Source organism: Macrobrachium rosenbergii, chromosome 21, assembly GCF_040412425.1.
Source record: "Macrobrachium rosenbergii isolate ZJJX-2024 chromosome 21, ASM4041242v1, whole genome shotgun sequence".
NCBI lineage: Eukaryota > Metazoa > Arthropoda > Malacostraca > Decapoda > Palaemonidae > Macrobrachium > Macrobrachium rosenbergii.
In genome coordinates, this window is record NC_089761.1 from 59,876,773 (window position 1) to 59,895,610 (window position 18,838).

At 40.2% G+C, this 18,838-nt stretch overlaps 1 protein-coding gene across 21 annotated transcripts in view; it reads right to left on the reverse strand.

The window, feature by feature from the left end:
• The window catches only part of lap (like-AP180), a 425,173-nt gene that overhangs the window by 234,804 nt on the left and 171,531 nt on the right, over positions 1-18,838 (reverse strand). For all 21 annotated transcript variants that reach the window (XM_067123899.1, XM_067123895.1, XM_067123896.1 and 18 more), the window contains exon 2: positions 8,433-8,575. In XM_067123899.1, the coding sequence (XP_066980000.1) occupies positions 8,433-8,575 (143 nt within the window). The remainder of the gene's footprint in view (positions 1-8,432; positions 8,576-18,838) is intronic.

Below are 18,838 nucleotides of genomic sequence, written 5' to 3' on the forward strand. Positions count from 1 at the left end.
CAATTCGGTGAAGAAGATGGATGAATATCTCTGCAATGTATACATTTTGCTTCCTTATTACATATTACATATTATTATTATTATTAAAATAGTTTAATCAGACCACTGGGCTGACTATCAGCTCTCACAGAGCTGGCCTGAAGGATTAGGATGAAATACGGTGTTTAGGCCATAGGCCAAGAACTGGGACTAAATAGGTAATTTGCGTGGTGATGAATGAATGAAAATGAAATTTAAAAGATAAAAGCTCCACAAGGCATATGCTTTTACACTGGAATACATGCACACATTAAATGCATTTGCTCAAGTTTCCATACATACACAAAATAGATTAAAATTCAGAATAAGCTCAGTAACTCAATTTGATTTTTTAAATTCATTAAATGCCCTATGGGCTTCTGTATTTTCATTATTTACTAATTTTTTATATTTTACCTATTAAATTACAGTTTTTCATGAATGTTAAAATTGGAATGACTGAAAATGTAGAAGATTCTGACAAAAATTCCTTCATTGATTTCTTTCCAAAAGTTGATAATTGCTGTTGGTTATATTTTGGACATTCATACAATATATTTTTGACGGCTATCAACACTTTGCATTCTGAGCATTTGGGGGAGGGCCATGTGGACTGTTCATTACGTGTCCATGTGTCAAACGAGTATGGCCTATTTGAAGTCGCGTCAGAATTACTTGCATGTCTCTCTCTCTCTCTCTCTCTCTCTGATATAATGAACTCCGTTTTCCAACACAGGATATTATTCCTATTATTTATAGGTTCCTCATTCCATGTATTTTACCATTTATTTACAATGACTGGCCTTATAAATCTTATAAAATCACTAATAGGGATGTTTACATTTGCTCTTGTCGTGTGGACTGCTTCTTTAGCTGCTTTATCAACCTCTTTGTTTCCTTTAATCCCTACATGAGCAGGGATCCAACATATTTCAATAATTTTTCCATTATTATACATAGACCACGCTCTGGTTCACTACATTTAACACACGTGACAGGCTTACCTTGTAGCTTCTGCCTCCAAGACCCTAAAATATGTCCATATTCTTGACAAAAATATCTCCTCAGTTTTGGGATATACTGCTTAACCTTAAAATGCTGCAACCATGCAGCTTTTATTACATTAGGCAAGTGAGTCGAATTGAATGTAATAATGAAATTTTGAAGTGGAACTGAGGCTCCACTGATCATCTTCATTCTTTCAACTTTAATCACACCCTGGTCTTTTAATTCTTCTACAAGTTTCTCTTCTGAGTATGTCATCAGTTGGGGTGCAAATATCATTCCCTTGGTGTGATTCCAAAAAGATTGTACAGTACTGCATAGTCTACTTTAACTCCTCCAAGATGCAATAATGCTTTTTATTTTTCAATTTCATTCGCTGAGGCGGATACTATGGTCAGTTTTCCTTGGCCTTCAGATGATATCTTAGGCTCTCGGCCACAACAATTCACAATGTCTCTGTACACATTAAAAATGTGACAATTAGAATCTAACAGATTTAAGGGGAGCGTCCGGCGACCCATGGGGTCTGGAAACCCATTTTCGGTTTATGACGGTTTTGGGTAGGAAAACCACTCTACTTTAAGTTTCAAACAATTTTTTTTATGAAATATGTATAAATCATGGCTAAAAAAGGCTTCAATCTACACTTATCTATGCCTCCTCTAGCACGGGGTCGCGCAAGCAACTCTAATCCGGTAGGGAACTTTTTCTGTCCTGAGTACCTGAAAATTTTTTCTATAGTCTCTCCCTAATTTAGAGATCTGTTTTCCTAAATGAACTCGACGTTTTCTTTGAATGATACGAGTTTTCTAAAAAACCAAAGATAAGCTCTGTTAATTTCTTCGTCTTTTCGTAGATATTTGTAATGATTTTGCGTCATTATCATATTCATAGTAGCATAAGGTAATGGAGATGATAATCAAGTAAGCTAAAAGCGTGAAATGTGGTCAGTGATAAAAAAGACAAATGTATAATTGCCCATATGCATTGTCTGTTCACAGTGTTTATCTGAAGTTATAATTTTTCAAACTTATGTATACTGAATTCTATTCAAACAATCTTAATAAAAATTACAGTATATGTTTATAAATATGGTTTCTATATATCCTCCAAATTTCAAGTCTCTAGGTTTACTTCAGAATTTACAGAAGTAAATGTTGTATATGAAAACTTTGAAGCTCGTTTTCTCAAAACTTAAGATTTACGGAAAAAAATTAATTATACTTTTTTGTTTATCGACCGATTTTAGTCGTTCAAAAACCAAATAATAGAGCATTAAAATGTCTAAATATTCATAGCACAGAATTTTTAAATTTGATTTTTACCTATTGAAATTATCGATTAAAAAAATTAAAAAAAATACTACGTAAAAATATATAATAAAAAAAACTAAAATTTTTTTTAAAAATCCCAGTTATTAGTTTTTAGTAGAGAAAATTATCTTTCAAATGGTTTTTGAATGAGAAAAATCGATTGAAAAACAAAAATTTTATAGAGTTTGAAAAACCCCATTTTCCCATAAGGTTAATGTAAAGTGGACGGTCCCCTTAAGTTCAAATACTTATCACAAGATGTTTCAAATATTCCTGGTCCTATTTCACATACATTCTGGGTTAATTTCCCTTTGCTCTATGCTAGAGTATGAGGTTCCAGTGTAGTCCCTACGGCAGAACTGCCCTTTGCCATGCCAGAAGTCATAAGAAGTTTAAGATTTATATTCACTGAATGAACAATAGAAGATTCGTCCAGGATAAGGTCCACCCACAAGGGAGGCACAACAGGGGGAGGAGCAATACTGCCCTGGAATCCTCACCTGGATATACACCATACTTTCAGTGCCTTAGGGGTTGTCAGTCCGTCAAGAACAGACCCAGCACTGTGGGCATGGTTTAGCATAAAAAGTTCCCCTCACTCAACCACATTGGGTACTCTAGTTCTATGAGTGGGGTGGCATGCTGTCCAACTACACCCTTCTTCAAGTTACAAAAGCAGTCATTTCTGATATTCAATGCCATGAAAAGATTGTCAACGAAAGGGGAAGGAACGAAGGGAAAATGTAAAGTAGGAGGAGCAAAAGAGTTATAGGTCCTAATGTCTGGTTGAATCCACAACAGAGAGAGTAGGGGTAAAAGACCATACACTCCCTGCAGTGGATCCCTAAGCTCCACACCTCATCAAGGGGCTAGGATCAGGGAGACACAAGACAGGAGGGAATTCCACTGCTAAGCTATACAACCACAAATATGATATCAATAATCCATACAAGGACAGAAAAATTAAAAATAAAGCTTTAGCAAAGAATATGAGAAAAATAAATTCTGGCACTGAAATACATTGCCTATATCTTGCAAGTGTATTATCTAAAATGTTTCAGGCAGTTTGAACAAGATAAATTCTGAGAAAGATGAGAGGCTGAATTATAATTTCATGACCTGAAAAGTTAAGAAAACAAATTTCTTGACAATGCCAGCAATTATGGGGTCCAAATTCTTCTGTGATCAGCAGAAACATGCTAACAACTTCTTATTCTTTATTTGCATTACTTAATCTGAGACTCCCTTGCTGCTTATCAGAAAGTAACAATAAGCGAGTTCATTGCAATCACAAGACTAATCTGTAAAAGCGATTTCTTTCACTGAATATGACTCACATACCACCTAAGAGGCTCAAATACTTTTCTTTTAACTATGCGTGTTAAACAAAAATTATGAAACTTTCTGACAAGATATATCATGACTGCCAGAAGAATGGGTCCACAACCCTAACCTTTGCTTCTTTGAGATCTTAAAACCTTCTGCATCAACAAAGTGATTCTACTATGCCATCGGACATCTTTCAAACTTGTCAGCACCAAAAAACAACACTTAAGCAACAGCTGCCTTTTCCTTGAATAGAGGCTCCCACTGAGAATGGGGTGTTTACCACATAGTGAGTCTTGTGTGGTGGACTATGATGGTCCTACAGTTCTTTGCTGCATCCTGTCTACAACAGCTGCATTATTTTTCACCTTTTATCATTCATCAGTTTTCTTACCAGGCTGGCCTAATTCTTTAACTTTTCTTGTGTTCCTTTTTCACCACATTTAAAAACAAACTTTTTATGGTCTCTAACTAACTAACTATAATATAATAATAATAATAATAATAATAATAATAATAATAATAATAATAATAATAATAATAATAATAATAATAATAATATGGGTGCCGTGGCAGAGTGGTTTAGCTCATCGATGGACTGGTTAAGCAACACTGGGGCTGGTCAGTCGCTGGATGGGTGACCACTCTCTTCACCGTTGATTCCATGGAAAAGGATCTTTACCACAATTTCCTCAGTCAACTTAACTGTAAACAAGTACCTATTCCTGATAGGGTAGGGTCCAGCTATGGGTTGAAAAGCAAAACTTAGCAATGATGGAAAGAAATGAAAGGTTAAAAGAAAACGACGTAAATGGAACCTCTGGCAACACAGGAGCTTTGTCCAGTAGCCAAGTACACAGCCCAATTGACGGGGAGGATGGCCGGGTATTTGGAGGTCATCATCCAGCGACTGACCACCACAACGACAGCAACCAAGAGACTAGAGCTACAGATGCAAACCAGAAGAAGAAATGGACAAGAGAAGAAAATAAGGAAATATGGAGGTTCTACATCAGAAGCAACCCGACAGAAAGAGGATACAGAAGAAGATTGGTCAACATATGGAATGAGAGAAATACCCCTCAAACAGAACAGAGGCTGGCAGACCAAGTACGGAACATAAAGAAAAAGAACTGGCTAACTACATCATAAAGAGAGGAACTGGAAAGAGAAATAACACCCAGCAATGAAGGACAAGAAGACGAACTAAGAGACGATGCCACCGAAGACGACAGGGATGATGAGCTACCAAACAACGGCACATGAGGAAACACTGAAGATGTAACAGAGAGGTCGGAATGGGTGGAAAAGATCAGACAATGGATGAAGCCAGATACAGAACGAACAAAGATACCCTCCATGAAAGCCGACAACACAAGAAACTAAGGGAGAAAACCAGTGAAGTTAATGAAATAATGAGACTAATACACACCATCAGTATCACAGAAACAAATAACCTGGCATATGCAGGAACAAGAAAAGTAGTAGAGCTCATGAGAATACAAAGACTAACACTGCCATCGCAACTAATCCAACAGAAACGAAAACAGCAACTGCCTTGGAAAAGGAGCCTGGAAAAACAAATCATGGCCATGAGATCTTACTTGGGTAAACTGAAAGAGATGGCAGTAAAGAGGCTAAGAAGCAAGACAACAAAGGAGGAACTGAACAAGAAATACAAAGTACAGGAAGAGGGACTAAACAACACAACAGATTTGAAACAGAGGCTTAAAGCCAAAGCACATAAGATCCAACAGTACATGAACAGGTCAAACTCTTCGGAACCAACCAGAAAAGATTATACAGCCAAATAAGAGGGGAAGACAACCACCAGGAAATTCCTGAAAGCGAACCAAGAGGCTCTGGGAAAACATATGGAGCTATCCGGTATCACACAACAAACATGTACCATGGCTCCAGGAAGTCAAGGCAGAAGATATGGGGAGACTAAAACAAAGATTCACAGTGATCATGACAGACACAGTCAGACACCAACTAAAGAAAATGCCCAACTGGAAAGTCCCAGGTCCTGATGAAGTTTATGGATACTGGCCCAAAAACTTCAAGACCCTACATCCACACACAGCAGAACAACTCCAGCATTATATCACAAACCACCATGTGCCCAAATGGATGACCACAGGGAGAACATCCTTAGTACAAAAAGACAAGAACAAGGGAAATATAGCAAGTAACTACAAGCCTATCACCTGCTACCAATAATGTGGACAGGTATCATCAGTGAAAAGCTATAAAACTACCTAGAGGATACAAATACCATTCTCCACCAACAGAAAGGCTGCAGAAGGAAGTGTAGGGACACGAAAGACCAGCTCCTGATAGACAAAATGGTAGCAAAGAATATTAAGATAAGGCGAACCAAACTAAGCATGGACTGATTACAAGAAAGCCTCTGACATGATATCACACATGTGGCTAATAGAATGCCTGAAAATATATGGGGCAGAGCAAAACACCATCAGCTTCCTAAAATATACAATGTGCAACTGGAATACAGTACTTACAAGCTCTGGGATAAGACTAGCTGAGGTTAACATCAGGAGAGGGATCTTTCAAGGCGACTCACTGTCCCCACTACTCTTCACATGACAAAAGTACCGACAAAAGTACTGCAGAAGATGGATGTTGGATACCAACTCAAGAAAGGAGGCAACAGAATCAATCTTCGGATGTTCATGGACAACATCAAGCTGTATGGTAAGAGCATCAAGGAAATACGTAGATACCCTAATCCAAACATTAAGGACTGTATCTGGGGACATGTGGATGGAGTTTGGAATAGTAAAATGTGCCTTGGTCAACATACACAAATGCAAAGTGACAACGACTGAATGGATCAAGCTACCAGTTGCGAATAGTATCAAACACATTAGATGACACAGGATGCAAATACCTGGGAATAATACTAGAAGGAGAGGATATAAAACACCAGAGATGAAGGATACCATCAGGAAAGAATATATGCAGAGATTTAAGGCGATACTCAAGTCAAAACTCAATGCTGGAAACAAACTCGCAGCATAGACCAGAAAACTAGGAAACTCACGACAATACAAAAAGCACTACACCCAAGAGCAAATACAGACAGACTATACGTAACACAAAAGGAAGGAGGGAGAGGTCTACTAAGCATAGAGGACTGCATCAACATTGAGAGTAGAGCACTGGGGCAATACCTGAAAACCAGTGAATATGAGTGGCTAAGGAATGCATGGGAAGAAGGGCTGATAAAAGTAGACGAAGATCAGAAATATACAGAGACAGGAGAATGAAAAACAGAACAAAGGAATGGCACAGCAAACCAATGCACAGACAGTACATGAGACTGACTAAAGAACTGACCAGTAATGAAACATGGCAATGGCTACAGAGGGGAGAACTCAAGAAGGAAACAGAAGGAATGCTAACAGCTTCATAAGATCAGGTCCTAAGAACCAGATATGTCTGAAGAACAATAAATGGAAATAACATCTCACCCATATGCAGGAAGTGCAATTTGAAAGACAAGACCATAAAAGAAGCATGATTCAGTAGCAAAAGCCCTCCACTGGAGCCTGTGCAAGAAACACCAGCTAGCCTCCAGTAATAAGTGGTACGAACACCAACCTGAGGGAGTGATAGAAAACAATCAAGCAAAGATCCTCTGGGACTATGGTATCAGAACGGATAGGGTGATACGTGCCAATAGACCAGACTTGACACCGATCGACAAAATCAAGAAGTAAGTATCACTCATTGATGTTGTAATACCATGGGACACCAGAGAAGATCAGATAAGAAAGAAAGAGAAAAACTGATAAATATCAAGACCTCAAAATAAAAATAAGAAGGATAAGGGAAATGCCCGTGGAAATTGTACCCACAATCACGCGAACACCAGGCACAATCCCAAGGTCCCTGGAAAGAACCTGGAAAAACTAGATGCCTAAGTAGCTCCAGGACTCATGCAGAAGAGTGTGCTATTAGAAACAGCACACACTGAGAAAAGTGATAGACTCCTAAGGAGGCAGGATGCAACCTGGAACCCCACACTATAAATACCAGTCAGTCAAATAGGATGACTGAGATAAAAAAATTATAATAGTAAATAATAATAATAATACACAATGACACCACTCTGTAAATAGGCCACTGACTACCGATACTGATAAGGCAGAAAAACTAATACTTATCATCAGGGGTATTAATAATGTGATTTCCTTGATGCTGCCATTTTCTATTTTTGTGTGCTAATTTCCTGCCTCAATCAAAAGGTTAATTTACAGAATGAGATACAAAAAACTAAAACAAATATTGCATATAGTCACACAAAACACAAACATAAAAATTATGAACTAGGAAAGAAAACAAATATGGTTTCTTTATTTGCTCTGACATATCTTCATAATATATGGATGTTGGTTTCTCTTTAATACAATTACTTTTCTACAAGTATTCAGAGCAATAAACTCATAGGACTAGTTTAATGACTCAACAAACCTATGCCATCATAGACCCCAAGGACTCAATAATAAAGCTCAGATCTTGCACAGTGAAATGTCTGCAAGTTTTCATTGATAAAAACTTAATATCTTGAGATAAAATTAACTTTAAAACTATCACAGTAAAAACTACATGACCACAAAAAAAGCCCTAAGGCCCACATACTTTTAGTTGAAAGACATGGCTTATTGCAAACCTATATAAATAAAATTATAACTACAAGTACATATACTGTACATACTATGTTCAAAAGGTATAAAGCATTACCTCATTCCCATAGCACATTAAATGATGAACTGTGATAAGTGCTTTGAAGACTATAACCCATGACTGCATCTGAGCACGCTCTATTAATAGATTCGCCAACTGTGGGATGGAGACATTTGGTTCATTGGTGCAGTGTAGCAAGTCTGAAAAATTAAAATACAAAATTACTCATAGGTAAGATACATATAAATTCTTCTCTCCAAGGTAAAGTAAAATAGTAATTTTCTTCTTTACATTGGTGCAGTTTATTACTGAACTACAAACTACATTTCTTCACACTATTACAGTACTTTCATTAAAATTTAATCTTACCAGAATACTGTTCCTAACAAGAAAATCTCAAAAACTATCCAAGAAAAAATTAGATACCTGAATTCCAAAACAGTACTGATGTAGTCAGTTACTATAAGAAAAGTACTGTTCAAGTTCTGTCAAGAGTATTCTTGTGGGATACTACAACACCTTACATATGTGCTTCTAAACAGAATTAGGCAAATTGTGCTGAATTAAAGCACTGCTTTGCTTACAATTCTATCATTCATGCTGCCACAACAGTTGTTACAAAACTAAAATAGCCTTCGTTATGTTAAATTTTGACACACAAAATCTCATTTCATTCTTTAACTCTCATCTTGCTCCGGTTTTTATAACTCACTCTAGAGCAATTCTTTCAAGCAGCATGTAAAGAAATGGCTACCTCAACAATAATACAGGTACTAATAATAATAATGATAATAATAATAATAATAATAATAACAGTAATACTGTCCAAAGAACAATACAGTAGGTGGAAATAACATCTCACCCATATGCAGGAAGTGCAACATGAAAGACGAGACCATAAACTACATAGCAAGCAAATGTCCACGGCTTACACAGAACCAGTACAAAAAGAGGCATGATTCAGTAGCAAAAGCCCTCCACTGGAGCCTGTGCAAGAAACACCAGCTAGATTGCAGTAATAAGTGGTACAAACACCAGCCTGAGGGAGTGATAGAAAAGAATCAGGCAAAGATCCTCTGGGACTATGGTGTCAAAATAGATAGGGTGATACGTAACAGTAGACCTGACATGACGTTGAATGACAAAATCAAGAAGAAAGTATTACTCATTGATGTTGCAGTACAATGGGCACCAGAGTAGATGTGAAAGAAAGAGAAAGAACTGGTAAGTATCAAGACCTCAGAATAAAAATAAAGATATGGGATATGCCAGTGGAAATTGTACCCATAATCATAAGAACACTAGGCATGATCCCAAGATCCCTGAAAAGGAACCTGGAAAAACTAGATGCCAAAGTAGCTCCGGACTCATGCAGAAGAGCGTGCTATTAGACATAGCGCACAGTGAAAAAAGTGACGGACTCCTAAGGAGGCAGGATGCACCCCGGATCCCCACACTATAAATACTGCCCAGTCGAATAGGATGACTTAGACAAGAAAAAATATATATACAGGCAGTCCCCAGTTATCAGCAGGCTCGGTTATCAGCAATCTGGTTTTACGGGGCTTGTCTAGTGATGAAAACTGGCAATTTTCGGCACTGAAAATCACCGACTTAAGCTTACTGGTGCTGATAATTGGGTATGGCACCGATACATGCCTAACAGAGGAGCCGATAGCTGAAAATTGGCGATGTTTGGTGCCGGTAAGCCCTGAAAATCGCCGATTCTAAGTTATCAGCGATTTTCAGTATCACCACACCATCAGAACAGAACCCCTGGCGACAACCAGGGACTGCCTGTATTAATAATAATATTAATAATAATAATACAGGCAGTCCCCGGGTTATGATAGGTTCAGCTTACGACGTTCTGAGGTTACAGCACTTTTAAATATATTCATCAGAAATTATTTCCCAGTTTACGAGGCATGTTCCAAGGTTACGATGCTTATGACGGAAGAAATATGGCTACAAAACGGCAAAATAATAAAAATTTGAAGTTTTTTTTCATGAAAAACTCAATAAAAATGCAGTTTACATCATTTTTTATACACCAAGGCATTAAAAGTAACCTTTCTTAGGATTTTTGACAATTTTTCCGCTTAAGACAAGTTTCGGTTAACGACACGGCGTAGGAATGGAACCCCCATCATAAACCGGGGACTGCCAGTATAATAATAATAATAACAATAATAATAATAATAATAATAATAATAATAATAATAATAATATTAAAAAGGATGGCTGTCTTATGCAAATTCATCTTGTACAGTATTTTTTCTATTTTTCTTATAATTTGCTTTTCGGGCTCAGCGATGTTGACCAACAACTGGCCGATATTCATATTGGAAAAAGGATAGTGTGTGGAATGCGGGAAGTCTTTTATTGAAATATCCAATTAGAAATCCTTCATCGTCTGGATTCAGGTTCTACTTCAGGCACCGTGGACATGTTTCGACCAGCTCATTGGTCATCCTCTGGACATGGTTGAAAAAGATCTGGAGAAGCAAGGCGCTTTTGTCGGTATTTATAGGGGGGTCTTGATTGGTGCTGAATTATGATTGGCTGCCCGGGGCAGGTCATCTCGGGCGGGGCCTTCTCTCCCATGTTGATGTTCGGGTTTCGTCTTGCGTGCTAGCGGCATTGTAGTACTGGGGATCAATGGGAGGATTTTGATCCTCAGGTATCAAATTTTGATTTGCTCGTTTGCTATGGGGGTCGCTTGGTGCAGGTCTCCCGGTGGCCGTGGGGAGGAGAAAGGTTTCCTGCGTAATGTTGAGGGTTGGTTTCTCCTTCCCAATGTGCAATGCTTCCAAGAGGCACAGGCGGCGGTGGTCCGTAGTTCGGTCGATTATTTCCATATTCGTGATTATATCTTTTCTTGAAATTCTCTGGTTATGGGTGGTCCTGGCATGGTTAAAGATGGCTCCCTCTTGGGAGTGGCAGGAAATCCTCTTGGAGAAACGCATGGTGGTCATACCAATGTAAGAACCAGTGCATCCTCAGACGGGGCATGAGTACTGGTATACCACGTTGGTTTTATTCAAGGGGTCCTGCTGAGGGGGGGCTGGATTGTTACGCATTACAAGGCTGCTCGTCTTCTTGCTCTTCTAATAAATAACTAGATGAACATTCTTGTTGGGGTCAATGGGGCTGACATTATTCTCGATGATTTTTTTGAGGCACATTCGTCTTCTTTATATTTATGATGATATTGTCCTTTATAGAAGAGCTCTATGCAGTCAGGGGCATCAATGTAAGGTTCCTGCCGGAACCATTTATCGATGCTTGCCTCGATAGACTTCTATATCCTGGTTTGAGTGTCCATTGTCGACGAGGGTCTGGGCTTACACGTTCCATTTCTCCATGTGTGTCATTCCAGGAGGAGCAGTGCGAGAGGGCCCTCCTGAAGTCGTCATCAGAGTTCCTGGAGGCCCTAAGAGCGGTGCCCCCCGGAGGATGTATTGCTTCGATGGATGTGGAGTCCCTCTTCACCAACGTCCCTGTCGATGAGACCATCCAGATGATCTTGGACCGTGTATATACGGACCCCACCACCCCATCCCTGAACATCCCTGAGCATGCCCTCCTAGAAATATGCACCAAAAAGGCCCCTTTTTCCAACCATCATGGCCATATGTACACCCAAATCGACATGATGGTGATGGGTTCTCCCCTTGGAGTCCTCTTCGCCAATTTCTATGTGGGTACTGTGGAGCAAAGGGTATTCGAAGACACAGACCAGCCAAGGGTGTACGTGCGCTACATCGACGATACCTTCGTCAGCACCAATTCGCAAGAGGAGATCGAGAACCTGAAGCGTGCTTTCCACAACCATAGCTGCCTCAGTTTCACCATCGAACACAGCCAAAACCACTGCCTCTCCTTCCTTGACGTCCTTGTGGAGCAGAGAGGGGCCTCTTTCTCTACCAAGGTCTACACGAAGTGCATGAACCTGGGCATGTGGATGAACGGGGGCGAGCAAGTGCCCTGAGAGGTATAAGCGCTCCACCATCAGCGCCTACATCAGGAGGGCCCTCTCGCACTGCTCTTCCTGGAATGGCACACACGGAGAAATGGAACATGTAGCCCATACCCTCGTCAACAATGGACACCCAAACCGGAATACAGAAGAGTCTATCAAGGCAAACATCGATAAATGGTACCGGCAGGAGCCTTGCCTCGATGCCACGTGTCCTCAAAAACACCATCGAGAATAATGTCAGCCCCACTGATCCCAACAAGAATATTCATCTGGTTATTTATTACAAGAGCAAGAAGACGAGCAGCCTGGTGATGCATAACAATCCAGCCCCCCCTCAGCAGGACCCCTTGAAGAAAACCAACGTGGTATGCTGGTACTCACACCCCGTCTGAGGATGCATTGGTTCTTATATTGGTATGACCACCAAGGGTTTCTCCACAAGGATTTCCTGCCACGCCCAAGAGGGAGCCATCTTTAACCATGCCAGGACCACCCATAACCAGAGAATTGCAAGAAAAGATATAATCACGAATATGGAAATAATTGACTAAACTACAGACCACCGCTGCCTGTGCCTCTTGGAAGCATTGCACATTGGGAAGGAGAAACCAACCCTCAACATTATGCAGGAAACCTTTCTTCTCCCCACAGCCGCCAGGAGGCCTGCACCAAGCGACCCCCATAGCGAACAAGCGAATCAAAATTCGGCATCTGAGGATCAAAATTCTCCCATTGATCCCCAGCACTACAATGCCGCTAGCACACAAGACGAGCCCTGAACATCAACATGGGAGAGAAGGCTCCACCTGAGATAACCTGCCCCGGGCAGCCAATCATAATTCAGCACCGATCAAGACCCCCCACAATAAATACCAACAAAAGCACCTTGTTTCTCCAGATCTTTTTCAACCATGTCCAGAGGATGACCAACGAGCTGGTCAAAACATGTCAACGGTACCTGAAATAGAACCTAAATCCAGACAACGAAGGATTTCTAATTGGACATTTCAATAAAAGACTTCACGCATTCCACACACTATCATTTTTCCAATATGAAAATCGGCCAGTTGCTGATCAACACTGCTGAGCCCGAAAAGCGAATAAGGAAAATAGAAAAGATACTGTATAAGATAAATTCACTTAATACAGCCATCCTTTTTAATAAGACCTGTTTAAGAGAAGGTGGGTCTGTTCCTTCAAACAATAATAATAATAATAATAATAATAATAATAATAATAATAATAATAATAAAAATAATAATAATAATAATAATAATAATAATAATAATAATAATAATAATAATAATAATAATAATAATAATAATAAAGCCCGGGTGCAGCTATGTCATATTTATACCCACAAGTGGGCTTACAAATATTTTTGGTGATTTTTCACCGGCTGTAGTAGAAGCACCCCTCCAATCTCCCACAACCTCCGCTTCGACAACCAATGAAAAAACACCAATAATAATAATAATAATAATAATAATAATAATATGAAGGGAGGAGACCCTCCTCCCGACAGTGGCACATATGGCACTGCCCGCCAGCACCCCTGAGCTGAACAAACGCACCAATCAGGTGATGCCTACATCTACTGGCAGTGACCTTCCCAATACTAACCTCCCAGTCTCCAACATCCGCACACGAAGACCAGTGCAAGCATCCACCTCTGAGAGACGGCTTCACTCAGGGGCTTAATCTCCTGAGCCAGCCAATGAGAAACAGCTCTCACAACATGGAGCACCTGACGCTATAAATACCAACTAATGACCCCATTCCAACCAAAACAAGCCCACCATTCCTTGACAATAACCTGATGATACAGTTGGAAACGTTGGAATTCCACCACGCCCTTAGAAAGATGACGAAGAAGATTCTCCACACAACAATATGACGCATCCTGATTTCAAGATTCTGCAATTTGCGAGCCCCAGAAACACTACGGCGACCACACACAATTTTTAACTTCCACTCATATGGAATAAAATTTACCTTATTTCAAAAAACCATTTCCTTACCCAGACTATGAACAGTGGCCAATTATTAGCAAATATCATCCATATAATAAGAACTGAAAAGACCATATACAAAATCAATTCCAATGATGCTGCCATTCTCTTCAACAAAATAACAACAATAATAATAATAATAATAATAATAATAATACAGGCAGTCCCTGGTTATTGGGGAGGGGGGGTTCTGTTCCCGACAGCGTGACGATAACCAAAAATCGCCAATAACCGAAAATCGGCAATAATAGCACTGATCCCCAGGTATTGGCGTCAAAAACCGGAGATCGGCGTCGCCAATAAGTGGGGATCAACGCCAATAACCGGGATCAGCCCCGATAGGCTAACCAGGGATCAGTGTCGAAAATCCAGTTATCATCGTCATTTGACAAGCGCCGTAAACTCAGATTGCTGATAACCGGTGACTGCATGTAATATATGAAGAGAGAAGACCCTCTTTCAGGCAAATTTTGTTAAATAAAATGGCTGAATTTTGCAAATTAATTTTATACTGAGTTTTCTCAATTCTTCTAATAATTCGCTTTTCCTGCACATCAATATTATTCAACAATTGTCCAATGTTCATATTTCGATGCATGAACCAGTGTATTTCTTACAGCAGAAATTCTTTATTTTAAAGCACTACAGCAGGTTACTGAAACTTGGTATGTAAATCCCTAGATTTTCCTGATGGTATTTTCAGTGGTATTTCTTCTTTTTTCTTGTTCTGACGTCTGTCTGGTATTTTTAGTACTCTTTCTGTCAATCTGTTTTAACCACCTCAATGGTCATCTTCTGGACTTTGGGATGAGTCTGGAGACACAGGGCGCTCGTGGCGTTATATATAGAGGGGTCTCAGATCATGTCGATTTTTCATTGGCTGCCTGAGGCAATTCTCCTCGGATGAAGTCTCCTCTCGTGCAGTGATAGTTGTGTGTGCACTGGAGTGCTCATTAGTGAGTGTATTATTCTGAAGATTGCTGCCTGCAAATGGTCATTCCTGATTGGTTTGCTCATCCAGGGTACCAGTGGGTGTCGCCCTTTGCGCTGATGTCGGGAGGAGGAAGATCGCCTGTGTGGTATTGAGACTCGGCTTCTCGATGGTTGGTTGCTTGATCTATTATCTCTATGTTACAAATAATGTCATTCCTTTTTATTCTCAGGTTATGGGGCAGTCCTGACATGATTAAATATGGCACCCTCCTGGGCATGACAGGAGATCCTCTTGGAGAAGCGCATGTTAGTCATACCGATGAAAGAGCCAGGCACTCTCAGATGTGCAGGAAAAAAGGATTTTGACAAAGGAAAAATCTATTTCTGGGGAGAGACCTGTGTCACCCAGTGAAATAACCTTTCAGCACTTATTTCTAGGTAAAGCTATTGCTAAATATACCAGAGAAAAGCTAAAAAGCTAAGCCGAGTTACTACCCAGTGCGAGCCCCATGAAATGGAGTCGTGTATGAGAAAGGGTGAGATTGTCACAATCATAGGCCTCCGCCCTGTAAACATTCCCAATGTCAAAAGTCCCACCGAGTGAGGTGCCATTACAAACCCCCGCACCACTCACGGACTGTAAACAAACCGGCGTCACCCACATTCCACATTAGCACCCCATCCTGGAATGGTATTTTACCAGGGGGGAAAAGAAGGAATCATGGGAGGGTCACTGGGTGACACAGGTCTCTCCCCAGAAATAGATTTTTCCTTTGTCAAAATCCTTTTTCTGGGTTTTCCGACCTGTGTCACCCGGTGAAATAATAACAGAGAAATCAAAATACCATCCTGAAACAAAAGGGAGACTTGTAGAGGAAAGTAATAAAACTAAATTTCCACAAGAGTTTTAATTATCCAAGTAGCAAGATGTGGTATTAAGATATAATAAAGATATAATAAATATACTTAAATTTAATGCAATATAAAAGTGTACATGAATATAAAATCATCCTTAGATTAATGAGTACATAAAAGTGAAAATTAGGTACTAAACATTATACTTAAAACTAAGGTGGGGAAACTATGTCCCACAAGATAATACATGTAACATTTAAATTAAACACATAGACAGGACAAAAGTATGACATGGTCAGGAGATAGGCTGTGAAGCATGCCTGACCTGGAGATGACCGAAGGGGAATAAATGAGGCAGGTAGGAGGGAGGAGAGTGACTGAGTACTAAGAAGAATTAAACTGGGGGAACGATGTTCCCTACCGCCACTGTAGTGAATTTCAGAGCTTCTAGTGATTTCAGGTAGTGGCGTTTAAAAACTACGGGAGACTTCCACCCCGTGTATTTTGAAAGATCCTCGAAATTCATATAATGGAAATAGTTAGTGGAGGTGGCCACTGCCCTAATGTCATGTACTTTTGGGACTGAATCTGGGTTTGCATGTTTAATGAAATACAGGATCTGTTGCCTAATGGCTTTCAAAGAGATAGTTCCTCCCCCTTCCCTTACAAACAGAGGCCCGGAAGTTATGTGTGAGGTCCTGTCTAAATAGGCTTTCAAGGTAAAGACTGGGCATAAAGACAGGCCCTGTGGGAGGGGGATGACCTTCCAGGGAGACCACCTATCTCGAGGATCTTCATTTTTAGCTAGGAACTTAGGGTGAGGAGCTAGCAACACTTCACCTGATGGAAGGAAATCAATATGATTGGGTTCTCTAGACAGGGCAGACAGTTCAGAAATTCTAGCACCTGAAGCTAAACTAATCAAAAATAAGGTCTTCCTCAATAAGTTAGTGAAAGAGCAATTTTGATTATCTATTTCAGAGGCTAACTTAAGAACATCATTTAAGAACCAGGAAACCGAATGTGGGCGGGTTACTGGTCTTAAACGAGCACAGGCTTTAGGGATAGACGAAAAATAAGAGTCTGTTAAGTTAATCTTAAACCCGTGCAAAAATATCTTTTCAAAGCTGATTTTGCTGTAGTAATGGTACTTGAGGACAGACCTTTCTCAAATAATGACCTAAAAATGAAATAGCTAAATTAGTGGTCATTACAGTAGCTTCAGATTCTTTTAAGAAGAGTGCTAATTTCTTAACTGCTAAGTCATACTGTCTAAGAGTGGATTCCCTTTATCTGATTCTAGGAACAAAGTGTTAATAGGATCAATATTAGCATCCTTCTGAGCTGCAAACTTCATGAAATCCACAAAGCCAGGGCATTCTGAATTCTTGAGGAAGCTGACAGAGTCTGAGTTTGTACTATTTGCGTCAGTTTCGGGTTGGGAATTTGCAAACACTGAAGCTTCAGCTCTAGAAGAAGTGGAAACCAGTTGCTCTTGACCCAGTTGGGAGCTACTAGGGCTATCTGACCCTTGAATGTCCTGAGCTTGTGAAGGACTTTCAGTAACAGGTTTACTGGAGGAAAGAGGTAGATCCTTTTCCACTTGTTCCAATCTATGGACATTGCATCTGTGGAGTGAGCTAGAGGGTCCAGGTTGGGAGCAACATAACAAAGCAGTTTGTGGTTGCATTTTGTTGCAAAGAGATCTACTTGAGACCGGAACTTGATTGCAAATCCATTTGAATGAAGTTTTGTCCAGGGACCATTCCGACTCCAGCGGAGTTGTCCTGGATAGGAATCTGCAATGACATTCCGGACCCCTGCAAGGTGGGTAGCAGACAGATGCCACCGGTGTTTGTTTGCTAGAGAGAATATTGCTATCATAACCTGGTTGATCCGACTCGACTTGGAACCTCCCCTGTTTAAACAATGTACTACTACTGCGCTGTCCAGGACCAATCTTATATGAATCAGATTGTTCGGACGCAGTTTTTTCAGGGTTAGAAAGACTGCCATAGCTTCCAGGACATTGATATGAAACTGGAGGAACATGGTAGACCAAGTCCCCTGTACCTTCTTATGTTGGGAGTATCCTCCCCACCCGCTTAGGGAAGCGTCGGTGTGAATCACTAATGATGGCGGAGGAAACTGAAGAGGCACTGACTTCGATAAGCTCTTGACAGTCGTCCAAGGCCGGAGTCTCTTTTTCAAAATCGGCGGAATCAGAGATATTTTGTCTCTGAACTTGACATTGGCTCGACTCCGCCATACCCTGTTTATGTCTTTCAGTTTGGATTTCAAAAGAAGATCCGTCACTGAAGCAAACTGAAGAGAACCTAAGACTCTTGGGTACGACGGGAAGCTTTCTTGTTCTTGAGGAACTGTCTGGTTGCTTTTGCTATTTCTCTCCGTTTGGCCGGCGGAAGAGATAGTTTGTGTGCACACAGGTCCCATTGGATTCCTAACCATTGAAAGCGACTCTCCGGCACTAAGCGGGATTTCTCCTTGTTTATCTGAAAGCCCAGTGATTCCAGAAAGCCGATTACTATGGCTGTTGCTTTCCGGCATTCGTTGACGTTGGATGCCCAAACAATCCAATCGTCTAGGTATGCGGATAGCATGATCCCCTGAGACCGGAGTTGCTGAACTACCGTATCTGCCAGTTTGGTGAAGATTCT